This window comes from Periplaneta americana, chromosome 8 (genome assembly GCF_040183065.1).
Source record: "Periplaneta americana isolate PAMFEO1 chromosome 8, P.americana_PAMFEO1_priV1, whole genome shotgun sequence".
Taxonomy (NCBI): domain Eukaryota; kingdom Metazoa; phylum Arthropoda; class Insecta; order Blattodea; family Blattidae; genus Periplaneta; species Periplaneta americana.
In genome coordinates this window covers 62640788-62654763 of record NC_091124.1, presented here as the reverse complement: position 1 = coordinate 62654763, position 13976 = coordinate 62640788, and the positions used below count along the sequence as shown (strand labels likewise).

General features: G+C 35.0%; 1 protein-coding gene across 1 annotated transcript in view; it reads right to left on the bottom strand.

Annotated features, from left to right (window-relative positions):
• Window positions 1–13976, bottom strand: part of TTLL5 (Tubulin tyrosine ligase-like 5) — a 79306-nt gene that overhangs the window by 15974 nt on the left and 49356 nt on the right. The window contains exons 8-11 of the mRNA XM_069832963.1: window positions 12961–13190; window positions 11001–11226; window positions 4912–5148; window positions 4287–4380 (exon numbers count right to left, since the gene is read on the bottom strand). Coding sequence (XP_069689064.1) covers window positions 4287–4380; window positions 4912–5148; window positions 11001–11226; window positions 12961–13190 — 787 coding nt within the window. The remainder of the gene's footprint in view (window positions 1–4286; window positions 4381–4911; window positions 5149–11000; window positions 11227–12960; window positions 13191–13976) is intronic.

Sequence of the window (13976 nt, the reverse complement as noted above, 5' to 3'; positions counted from 1 at the left end):
AAGTTAGAAAGTCTTACTATCACTTTCTGCGTTTTAATGCCTTGTTCCTATATGAAAGTTTCTTTATAAATTCAAATTGCGTGATTTGTTCACAAGAATATTCTTGCATGACCTTAACTAATAAAACTTGTTTTTTCAACAAGTGAATTTTTTTCCTGGATTTAATAATTTGTTGTGTAGCACTTCTAATTTTTACGTAAGTGTTGGTCTGCAATGTCTTTAGGACTTCTATAAATTTAAATATATGGGAGTGATGAAGGTAAAAGTTAGACTTCAAATCCGACTGGAAAGATTCGCAGGCATTTGTAGTGTGCAGTGAATGTGACAAGAAACTTGATCACATTTCTGGCGGGAAAGTGCTATCTTCACTTATAATAAGTCTAATAAATAATCACTATATTTATCCACAGCAGTGTCATTAGACTTTATTGACATGAAGTCCTCAACGAAACAGTCACTCACTTCGTCAGGACGAAGAAATGGTACACCATAAACGTAATTCAACCATTTGCCAACTTCACCTTCACCATCAGCAAACTGTTTTGAAAGACCGAGTGGTATTTTTCTGTGCCACGCTTGCCCCAAATGAAATGCACAAAATTTAGTTTTACTATCTGGAAACACTGTTTCGATGGCTATTTTTTTGGGGAATTTTATAGTCAATGACAAATTTAAAAAGATTTTTCAAAACGCCTAACAGGCTACAGTGCATGAGGGTTAAGTTGGCGTGATTTCTACTATCCTTGTCTGCGGTCCTTGTCTATCGACTGTCAACAGATGTAAGGGGGGAAAGGTTTTCTTTTGTAGAATTCTTGGAATTCCCTTCCCTCCTTCTCCCTTGGCCCTTCTAGAACACACTTTTGCAAATCCAATTAGTGGATCTCTCAGTGGCGTCTTGGCGTTGTTCGAGTTCATTTATTCAGTAGTGTTTAGTGAATAGTGAAGTAAGTGTGTGTCTCGTTGTGTCAATTTAATATAATATAATATACAATAATTCACAATTTAAACAAAATGTTTTCGGAATTGCATGGTTTCCCTGTTATCTTAAACATTGTAATGTGTGTTGTGCTCTTGTTTTTAATAATCATGGTAGGCAATATGGGAAAACGCGGGAAAGCCTTGAAGTCGGACAGTATGAACATGGTTATTAATGTACACAAATTCTTTACTGAAGAATATGAGGCACTGAAACGCGGAAAGCAAACAATATCTGTGTCGAGTGTTATCGAAAGAACTGCTGCAGCGACAGGTATATCGTCTCGTAGTGTTAGCAGGATTTTAAAAAAACAAAGGGAGGCACTAGAAAGTGGAAGTGTTCTGCGAACTCCAGGAAAGAAACGCCCAAACAGGACCCCTCAGAAAACTGCAATTGACTCATTTTCTGCCGCCGCTATAAGACGAGTAATTTATTCTTTGTATCGGACTGATTTTTTGCCTAGTTTGAAGGATATAAATGACGCATTAATTAAGGAAAGCTTATTCACTGGAAGCATATGGAGTTTGAGAGAAATTCTTAAAAAAATGAAATTTAGGTATGTTAAAAATACTCAAGGCAGAAAATTTTTAATGGAAAGGTCAGATGTTATTTTAAAGAGATTTAAATTCTTAAGAAAAATGAAAGAATTACGCGCCACTGGACGCGCCGTTGTTTATCTAGACGAAACTTGGGTTAATGTGAACCATACGAAAAGCAAAGTTTGGAAAAGCGATGATCACGAAATTGACTTCCCACTTCAAACCCCAATAGGAAAAGGTCAACGGTTTATTATTTTACACGCCGGATGTTCGACAGGTTTCATTCCAAACGCGCTTCTAACTTTCAAATCTAAATCAACTAAAGACTACCACGAGGAGATGGACAGCACTGTATTTAAGAACTGGTTCATTAATCAATTATTACCAAACATTCCTCTCAATAGCATCATTGTAATGGACAATGCCCCCTATCATTCAACAGAACTCAATAAGGCACCAATTTCATCAACACCGAAATCTGAAATGCAGTCCTGGCTTCGTAACAATAACATTGAATTTGATTTACGATCCACGAAACCTTATTATATGAACTTGTAAAAACTAAAAAAGATAATTTCAAAACATACGAAATCGACCAAATTGCGACAATGCACTCCCATACTGTAGTGAGACAGCCACCATACCATTGTGATTTAAACGCGATCGAATTAATATGGGGGCAGGTTAAAAATGACGTTGCGAAGCGTAATATTTCGTTCAAAAGTAAAGATGTGAAATTGTTGTTTGAGAGCGCTCTTGCAAAAGTGACGGAAGATAATTGGAGAAAGGCCTGTGAACACGTGGAAAAAGTCGAACAATTTTATTGGGAGAAGGACGGACTAGTAGACGAAATTAGCGATCGATTCGTAATAAATTTGGACGACACGGACACGGACGAGGAACTTTCTGGCGGAGAGGAGTCAGAATTTGAAGAGGAAGAGAGTGCCGCCGCTGCTAACTCCTGGTCGCTGGAAGGAGTGTCGACCATACCGCCGTCACCATAAATGAGGGTAGAGAGAGATGGTGAGTATTCTTTCTCTTTCTAAAAGGGACTAGACAAGTAAATCCTCATGGACTGTAGTATATGTTCCAAGTGCCTTATTTGACAAAAGCACGAATAACAAAGGTATGTAGATATTATTTAACAGGCCATGCATGGAATATAATTGATAAAAGTGACAGGTACAATATTGAAATGCCCCAACCATGTAGGCAGTTTCTGTATTTTTCAGAGCTGATACATTTGTAGTACACGAAAAAATCACTAACTCACTTTCTACGTCATTTTCAAGAATAAAATCTTCGCTTCTATTTGTCTTTATGGTCATTGATTCCAGCACTTCTTGGACCTCTTGTCTTGTTTTGGGCAATGCGGGATGAACAGCTGATCTGGCAAAATGTATATTTCGCCTAATAAGTTCAAGATCTGCTGTTGTCAAATCAAGTTAATTGTCATGATTTGCCAATTCAACATGAATGATTTTTTAAGGTTTTTCAGATAAGTTTTCTATTGCTTTTCTTTTGCAAGTATTGCTTATTTCTTGTTGATTTAATTTTTACCTCGGCAATGCTTGTATGATTATGAGTAAAGTCACACTTACCCATGTCACATATTTCTTCAGTTAACCCTGTTGTGTAAACCTTCGTCCTGCAGCTTCTTTGGACACACCGCCATGTATGTCTGTTACTTTTAGATATATAATGAACATAAGATTTAAAATTGTTGATCACTAAAAGTTGTTTACTTTTTTCATTGTAAGTCAAATGCACTGCCAACACTAAGCAGGGTAGAAGAAGCACTGATATGAAACATAAGCAACTTGATCGACACAGGTACCAACCACAAAATTCACCGCAGGCAGTTTTGTGGCAATTAAAATATCTCGCAGATATCAACTCTAAAATTGACCGCAGGTAATTTTGTGGCAATTAACATATCTCGATCTTATAACTATCTTTACCTGTTTGGGTTTTGTGGCAATTCACCCGGACCCGAAACATCTAGGTCTATTCAAAACTCAGTCTCCACATCACTTCCCCTTCTCTCTATGACAAATTTCATTATTATATGTACACTATATATCCAACGTCGAAATCAGATAAATCTCCTCCGAAGAACAATGGGGAAGAATCCAATAGGGAAAAGGTCACTTGATAGACCACGACTGTAATGGAAAGAACAAGTACACCTACTGAAAGACCTTTAAGAAGACAGATGAAAACAGGTACTCTGGAAAGCTCTAGTGAAAGGGGACAAAAACAGTCTCTGGTTTGGGTAGTCATAAATTGGATACACTATTTACTACTTCCATAGCATATATTTAAATCTATCTAGCAGCTTACTTCGTCAATATTTTGTTATTATACAAATAGATTCATCGAGTGAAAATACATCTAAAATTAAGAAAACCACCTCGAGAACCTTATGTGTTATCTAATTTCTAATGGTATATTTGGATTCTATGCACAAAATTACAGAAATATTGATGTACAGCATATTGAATAGTGACACGGACTGAAGAACTGATTGAAGACAAGTATATGGCATTCATTCCTGCCTATGGCGCTCTGGCTTCTTTTTGGGTCACAGTCTCCCCAACTTTCTTCCTCCACAATGAAGTGGGGAACACACATTTATCCAAGATAAAATTTCTTTCACTTCACCTTCCTTACAAAATATAATTCACTTCCATTGTGAAGAAATAATGATTACTACAATATATATTCAAATGATGACAATTTAAAACTCTACGGATAATTCTGATGATCACCTGAGCCTGTTTCCATCTTCCATGCTTTGAATAACCTCGTTCTTCAGGTCTGTGGCCTCCTTTCTCTCTTCAGCAGTATCCAACTCATCAGTTTCTGCAATCAACCACAGAAGTCTCATCAGAAAAGAAAGATAATTTGTCTTTTACAAGAAATCTGATAACACAAATTTGTAAATGCTTCAATAGACGTGACAACTAAGAAGTCAATATCCACTTTTCTAAAATTACCATTCTCTTCTGTAAAAATTATACCATAAAATATTTCATAGTCAGAATCTCCTTTCATTTTTTCTATATTTCTACAAGTATCAGTAATTCTTCTTGAATTTATATTTCTTCTTGTTCAAAAATAATTTAAGGTAATTTAACTTACCTAGGCCACATAAAGCAACGAAACTTAACTCCCATGCAACAGCCACTTGTATAGTTGAAACATTGTTGACAGTGAGGTTCACAATAATTGGAACAAACATTAAAATTTCAATTTTCGCATATGAAAACTTGATACATTCTTTACATACTATTTCTACTGTAATTAGCAGCAGTAAATACCTGCAACTGAAGATAATAGATGGACACTCTTTTGCTTTTCACGGGCAAAATGAAAACAATGCAATCTATTCACCAGATTTGTCAAGCTGTCTCTCATCAAGACTGGCCTTATGGCCTTGCAGAAGGGCTCTTTCATAGCGAGTGAGGCGATCTGGAGGCTGAGAGCTTTCCAAAGATTTGCATGATGACTGTAACTCAGGGAACAGCTGCTGATGGATGAGGAGATTGTAGTTGTGAGGCACCACCATTGGTGGAGCAATGGATTGCCCTCCTGGTACAGCCGATGTGCAGGTGATGCCAGTAACTGGATCTACAGTGTAAACATGGCATTAACACTACTAAATCCTGCAAGTCCCTCTTACTACTCCAATTATCTATGTATGGGCTATTCCATATGAAATCGATCAGTAAAAAACCTCGCATTTTTTTAATACTCTAATTTTTTCCCTATTTATACAAGGTGCTGAGGAGAGTGCATTTTCAAAAATATACTATCGAAAGTCAAACGGTTTTCGTACTATTGAGGGACAAATTTAGCGTATTTTATAAAAACAAGCCTCTTTCAGCGCTCAGAACTCTGGAACCATTTACTGCAGAACATTGAACGGGAGCTCATTTTGAAGCTGACATTTGGTAGGTTATGTTAAGACGTAATCCTTGTTTTTATTGTACACAGAGAGACAGATAATCTGATTTTACTTACTTTTAGGCTTTTTGCCCATTTGTAAAAATGTAAAAAATATTGAGAAAAAACCTTGCATTATTAAGAAGGATTCGGCATTGTTTGCTTAGTGGCTCGGAATAAGTTATATTCACACGCCTAGACTTGAACGGCGCAATACCGCACGAACTGACCGAGAGATAAAGATAAGCGAGCATTGGGCGTGATTTTACTCCTGTGTTTATGAAAACTTGTGATAAAGCTAGCCCAGCCATGACAGCTAGACGACACATCACGTGTTTGTCTCCTGGCCTTGCCTGTCTCGACTATCTCCCGCCTCACAGTCAGCTGGTTAGTTCACGCGCGTACTATTTATTCTCTTTATTTGATATTTTCAATACTTTCTTATGTGCTTATTTGTACTTTCAATACGGAATCTAACCATAATATATTATATTTTAAAAATATTTTTTCGTGGGTAAAGACGTCTTAATGAAGAAAAATCTAAATTTCTCCATTTCCATAAAAAGTAAGAAAAACTGTTTAAATGTCAATATAACTTTAACTTCTCAGCATCAAAATAAACCATGATTTTGATCACTGGGTGAAAGGGTATCGGAGCCGCAACAGTTTAAAGTTGCTAATTTTATGAAAATACGATAAATTTAAATATTTTTAATTTAAACACTACGAAGTTCTGATGCCTTAAACTTTGCACAAAGCATTGTATCACAGTTGTCAATGGACAGAAAAAATTTCATTGTATTTAAAAATATTTCGGTCGATTTGAGATGGAATAGCCCGTATATTCAATTCAATTCAACTTATTAAGCCATTAAACATACAGTGATTGGCTTCATCACAATACAGAAGGGGGGGGGGGAATACATTTGAAAATATACATATAATTGAAAACAGTGAAGTTTAATTAGAATGAAAACACAAAACATTTTGAAACTCTAAAAATTAATGAAGACACTTTACTCTTAATGTAGTATTTGCAACTAAATGTAAATAACTTTATTTATTAAAGAACAATTTTGTATGAATTTATATTAAGAAACTCATCTACAGAGTAGAAAGGATTAAATAAGCCAATTATAAAATCTAGTTTGAAACTATTGGTTGGTAACTTATAATATTTACTGGGAAGCTTATTATATAATGTCATCCCCATGACAGAAAAATTTGTACTAGTTTTATGTAATCTACAGTATGGAATATTAATTTGTTCACTATTCCTAATTTCATGACCATGTATATTGGCTACTAATGAGTAAATGTCTATATTTTGTCGAGTGTAAAGGACTAGTTCGTATATATATAAATTTATGACAGTTAATATCTGTAATTGTTTGAAAAGAGATCGACAATGTTCAAGATAGTTTGACTGGTAATGGCTTTCTTTTACAAAATCAAGACACTCTCAATTTTGCTACCATTTCCCCAGAGAATTAAGGCATACCGATATCTAATTATCGTCTGAAAGAATGAAAGTAGGCACATCTTAAATAATTTTGAGAAACGCAAGCCACTAATTTCTTTAATAAATATATAACTCTTAATAATGTTGTGCATATATATATTTGATATGTTTTTTCCCATGTTAAACTGGAGTCTATAAGTTGTCTATAAGTCCTAGAAATTTGGTATAGTTTTGTATATTGTCCTTTTTTATTACATGATTTAGGCTAAAAGTTATGTTGATAGTACAAAAAGCCACTATGGTGCATATAAACACGAAAGTAAGTACAACTAATATTTCTAGACTTGATCAACTTTTCTAATATAAAGCACCTTTACTGTTTCATAGTTAATTGGTGTAAGAGAAAAATAGGAGTAAAAATTGTAACTATTCACCACATTAAATTAATCTCATCTTAGTGACAACATTTTAATTAAATTTAATAATCTTGTATTTCACTTTGATTGAAGTTCTGGCTGATATATACAGTCTTAGAAACAATTCATGGTGCGACTCTTGATGGTGAAAAAGTTTTTATCACATTACTTATTTATGCTGAATACTTTTCTCTGATACTTGTTCCAGCTACTTAGAGACGACATACAACGAGACATACAACTAGTGGTTTGTTTGTGAACCTGGTTGCTCGTTCTCCGATCATGTGCACTGCCACTTTCTGGGACTTTTAAAATATCTGTGTGCCATCAATTATTTATAAGACTGTACAGCTATTATCAAGCACTATATCTCACTTGACGATATGTATTTAATTAGAGGAAGAACAATTGTTTGTCTGATTAGTGTAGTATATTACTACAATGTATGCAATGGAGGAGAAAAGGAACTGGCCACTCTACTCCATTATCGCCTGGCTTAATGCCTCATGAGTAGACACGAGAATTTCATGCACTATAAAATCCCAAAATATGCATGCACTCACACACTATCAAACTATGAAACATGCACGATCAAGCAAAAAATACATTAAAATAGCACTTTCATTTTTGTTTCAAATTTCTTATTTGACTTCACTTTTTTTGCACAGTTAACAACTGACAACATTTCTAACTTGGTTTCAGTGAGGTCCTGCGCTTGTCAGTCAATATGTTTTTGTAGGCAGAGAATGATCTCTCTACATCGCAAGAAGTTATGAGTGCAAACTTGAATGAACCTTTACCTTTTATTTAGTTTTTCTTCCTTTTTCTTCTTCAATTCTGATTCCTGAAGCTAGAATAAGGGACATACAAATCGAGAAACTGAGGTGTCTACTCAAAACCATTAAAACATGCATTTAAACTGAATATAATGTATATTATATGCATGATTAAGCTAAAAATTGCTTAAATATGCATTATGCATGTTTTTATTTCCAAAAAAGCCAAAAGATGCAAATATGCATGGAAAAAGTACACATATTTGGAACCGGAAAGTAATGAAATGGATAAGTACTAAGTTTGAGCTATGTACTATGTTCCTATAAAAACATGCATTTGCATGGAATTCTCGTCTCTACTCATGAGTGATGCCTTAGTGATGTCACTTATGAGCTTCAAACCTGTCTTTGGACAGCTGAATAAACAAACAACAATCCTATATTGGTTAAAATAAGTTACATAGAATCACAGGTCACGGTGCGCTCTTTATAAATTTCTTATAACCTAACTCAAGCAAAATTTTCCTTTGACAATACATATCCTTTTACATTTTTATTCTTGAAGTCAATACTCTGTAACTACTAATAAATATACAGAATGTCCCAAAAATCTCCACACACAGGGAATGTCAATTCAAAATAAAAATGTCACACATGTGCTCAATGTCGCAGGGTTACCAGAAGAAAATCTGGAAATCGTAACATTTGTAAGCCTGCATCATCGATGTCCGTCATTGACAACAGACATGTTACAGCATTTGCATTGGAACTGGTTGGAAAGCAGTCAATGACCTCTGCCTAACTCTCAAAGACCACCACATTGAGTACATTATGTGACATTTTGAACTGACATTCCCTACATATGGAGTTTTGGGAATCTATGTATATAGTAACGTGTGTAAAAAAAAAAGTCAATGTATTTCCACTGAAATTCAGAAGAAAGATATTCTGACTACATTACCAATAATTCGAGAGTATCTAGTATTTGTAAACATTCTCCATTGAAAACAATCCTAAATGATGAAAAGAGGTTTCTAAGGACAAGATGTCAGTACACAAACCTACATTACAATTGAACTTCATAAGAGGTTCTTATCTCCTAAGGAGGAATCAATACATTTGAGTTAACTAGTAACTATTGTACTCTGAATGCAAGTAACTACATAGTCCTTCAAATGCAAGAGAATAGATGAATTTTTGTTAATAAATTGTTAAAGGTTGATTGGTTAGTTGCTCATGCTCAACTTGATTGGTCATATCTATTTGCTAGTCCTGGAATCAAATTACATTTTCGAGGTGGGGACACCAAAAATGCAGAATTTACTGTCTCCAATGATAATATGACAGGTGAGGACAATTACTACCAAAGTTGAACAGGAAATGCTGCCCTCTTAGGAATAATATTCTTTTAAATGATGTAAATACAGGACAGGGGAGCCCTGATTTTACATCTCTTCTGTTATGCCAAGGATTTTTATTCCCCATAAAAATTCATCACACTCAACCATGTTTTAGCCTGCAAATCTCAAATCTAATGGCCAGCTTAGCAGCCACTGAATTAATGAGGTTTATTCAATATACAATTTAATCACCATACAATTTAATATTTTATAATATCTGAAGGTTAATACATTCGAACTCCTCTTTTAGACTTTTCAAGGAACTGAAAAAATGGTGTAAATTGAGGGAAAGTGTAAATTATGAGAAATATTTACACATTCCAAGAACATTAAGGACACAACATTCAGTACATAGAATGATTGTAATCAATGCTTGGAACTTCTATAATATACAGGACTACTGAATATTAAATATTTAATTTAGAAAAGGTAAATTATCATACAGATTATTTTAATCACATAAAAATCTCAAAATATTAGACCTACACACACATTTTGAAGTGAAACACGACACTAGTTCTTTTTATAGAAGAAGTCGGTTTTTTTTTTTTTTTTACATCTCTTGTCTCAAGTTTTCTATTTGCTTCTCTAGTTCATACAGTTTATCAAAAACTGAATCATCTCCTTCTGTAGTAGAAAATACCTCCTCACAGTCTCTAATGCTACAACTACATCTGCTCTCGTGGGAACATCAACACTGTCACCATCACCATCACCACTATCACTAGTATCACTATCATTACCACCACCACCACTAGTACTGATCATATTATCCTTCATGAGAGAAATACGTGGTCACATAAGGTTTTATACTTGAATCTGCATAAATTTTAATTTATAAATATTTAATTATTTATAGCAACATATACGTTATTTATTAATAGTAGAAAAAAATTCGCTCCAGGAACCTCAGTTCTACGCACTGGGTGTCTACCACCGAGCTACACCAAGGCTCAATCTACAGCACTGAATCCACCTCTTCTCCTTTGGTTTTTTCCCATATTGGATTGAGCCTCAGCATAACTCAGTGGTAGAGCACCCAGTGCGTAGAACTAAGGGTCCTGGGTTCGATCCCCAGCATCAGAGCGAATTTTTCTCTGCTATTAATAAATGATAACCACAACAGAAAATTCTGTTGGCTTAAAAAATTAATAATATCATCACATAAAATTTATGTTGGTAGTCGCAATTTCATGTTCAATTTTTAGCGTGGACGCAATCTTTTTTTTTTCTATTTTGCGGAAACAACGTAAATTGTGGGAAGTTTGAAATCACAACAGAGTAAATACAGGGGGAAAAATACATATTACAATAATAGGAAAATTGAAGGGACCAAGAAAAAAATGTTGTAAATGATGGAAAAATGTTAATGCAGGAATGTAAAAATGGGGTTCAACTGTATTCTCTTATTTAGTACAGTTCAACCAGATGTCATTTAACAAAGATGTAACACAAGTGAAAACAATATTGAAATTGTATTTACCTAAAAGATACCCGTAACGTTTCCAGCTTTCAGCTGATGGAAATATACGAACAAATCCTCCTCTACGATCAAATTCTGCTCGAACTGACTTAATAATGCGATTCTCTTCAGGCGTGAGCGAAAGGGAACTAGCTATCAATCTCGAGGAAGTGACAATTGGAGGAGCCTTTCTTCCGATACTGCTGCTGCTACCAGTCAGGGCATCAGCTGACTGGACCCGTCGACACTAATTCAGCATCATGGAACATGAAGAAGGTGAAAATTATTCACAAGAGAAAGAAAATACAATGTTTAAAAAGGGCTGAAAAATATACATTACAATAGAGAAGGAGTGAAGCAGTATAAACGTTTTTAACACGAAGTTACACATTACTCAAAATATACAGCACTTCTTTTGAACATGAGAGTATGTTAGCGGCGATGTTGCCGGACAGCTGAAACTTCAAACTTAATATTCTAATTAACCGTACATTTAATCACAAAACGTAATATAATGTAGGTTTTATATTCATTTGAGTGTACCCTATCATCCCTTTCAATCTGCAAGGTCTATTTCACTCCATCCTGTATATTATATGAATGAACAGTAACAAAACTAGACGGCTGACAGCAGACTCCACTGATTGTTGAATCTCCATGATATAAGAATTCAATAATCATAAAAAATTATGTGTAACTCTATCTCTTGCACAGGGGAAATTGTGATACAGTAAAACCTCGATAAGACGTGCCCGTTTATTACGCTATCCCGTGTAATACGCTTTTTTTGTCCAGTCCCTGGACATTTCATATATAACACCTTTATAAAATACCCCGTTTGTTGCGCTCAAGTCGCGCATAATATGCTATTTTTGTGGAATATTTTCGATGTAATTTTCAGCAATGTACCGGTCCTGTAACAGCAATGAAACATTTTGGCCATTGAACTCAGTGGTGCCATTAACCTGAAAAGTACTGGTTTTAAACCCTTTACTTGCGCATTTAAACCTTCAAACTGTACAATACCCCACCCTCTTGTTACGCTCTCTTATTCAACTTTTTACCTGCGCGCTTAAAGCCTACATACAGTTACAATACCCCAGTCTCTTGCTAACCCCCTCTCTCAAACAATGTTCCTCAGTCAGCTGTAATAAAATTCTGGAAATTATTGCTGGTCAGTTTGTTGTCCTTTGCATATTGAAGTGTCTGTGAGTGCGATTACAATGAGTGTTAAACGAAAAGAGCTTTCTGTGTCGGAAAAATTGGAAATCTTACGAAAGTATGATGAAAACAGTAGGCCTACTATTAATCAGAAACAACTCTCTGATGCATTAGGAATCCCGTCATCGACATTAAGGACGATAATAAAAAATCGCGAATCACTGCAGCTGCGACATCGGGAGGATGTAAGCGCAGGAAAGTGAAGTGTGGTAAACATGAGTACTTTGAGAACACGCACACAGCAAACAATGATAAATGACTTTTTTCGAAAGAATGAAGTACAGTACATACAGTATTGTAAATGTCTTTGACGTAATTACAGTACAGTAATTACATAATGGAATAATACTGCATTACCTTTCATGAATAAAAAATGTTAATAGATACTGTATGTAAGTCAAAATTAGTATACCCACCTCATACGTGGTCCAGGTTAATATGCGGTTTACATATGGTCCCTTGAACAGTGTCTTATCGGGGTTTTACTGTATATAAAACTTATGTAGCATGGCTTTTCTTTGTCTTTCAATTGACTTTAACAATTATAATAATTACACTGTGGCCCAATTTTTAGAGTTCAAGAAACTAGATTTCACTCGGCATCACTGAAAAGTCTTCTATGCATATCATTATGGAAATCATAACAGGAGGTCAATGATTCAAATGCAGACATGGCTGACAATTTCTGCAGACAAACACAGGGAGAGAGAGTAACAGAGACAAAGATGCTTCTATACAAATATATGAATTTTGTACTTACACTGAGTTTCTTGAGTATATCAAGCTGACTCTGAGGTCGACGAGATTCATTGGCACGACGAAGCATTGGATCTACAGTAGGCAAACCAACTAGTGTCAACAGATCAACCAACATGGCTGATTTAACTCTGACGTCTAGGGGTGAGTCACAGCCAAGTGATGGGGACAGATTCACTTCCAACAGCCAAGGTTTCAGAGCGGAATCAATCAGAATATCAAACCCATACAGCTCTGAAATGAGAGTAACATATCTCATTTCCTTTATACTTACTAATATCCTATACTCAGGAGTTAACACAAAAATAACTTATTTATATATAAACATTTAGGTTGTAAAACAAAGTAATTGCAACACATACCAGATATTTACAACAAATTAATAGAAATGTTCTTCAGGACATAAAAACTGCACAATTTCTAGACCACATAAATAAATACACAAATGAATGAATAACATGTGTACTTCAGATAGATCATCCTAGAAATCCGATCAAATTCAAAATCACAAAACCTAATACAAACTTAATAATAGCTTAATAAAAGGTGAACGAGATTATAACAGGTCATTTTGGCTTAATGCATCCCCCCCTCCAAAAAAAAAGATGTTAAAAATATCGTAAGTAACAGAAGGGCACTCAATAAAAGAATTGTATTCCAATGGATGCCATCCCATTGTGGAATCCTGGGAAACGAGAATGCAGATGCTTTAGCAAAGAAGGGCAGCACTACTACTTACAGACCCGTTACTAAATCTACATATTACTCTGTGAAAAGATTTATTAAATCTACATACTTAGACTTCAACAAACAAAATTTGATAACACAATCTCAAGGGAAAAAATGGAACTATCTGCATCATAATCCACAGTTAATTCGCGATTTACCACGCAAATTGTCTGTAGCTGCATTTAGGTCACTGTTTAGCCAAGCACCTGCATAGAATTGGAATATATCAATCCCCTAATTGCTCATTGTGCAATTCAAATCAAGAAATGGATTCGGAACACCTCAAAATCT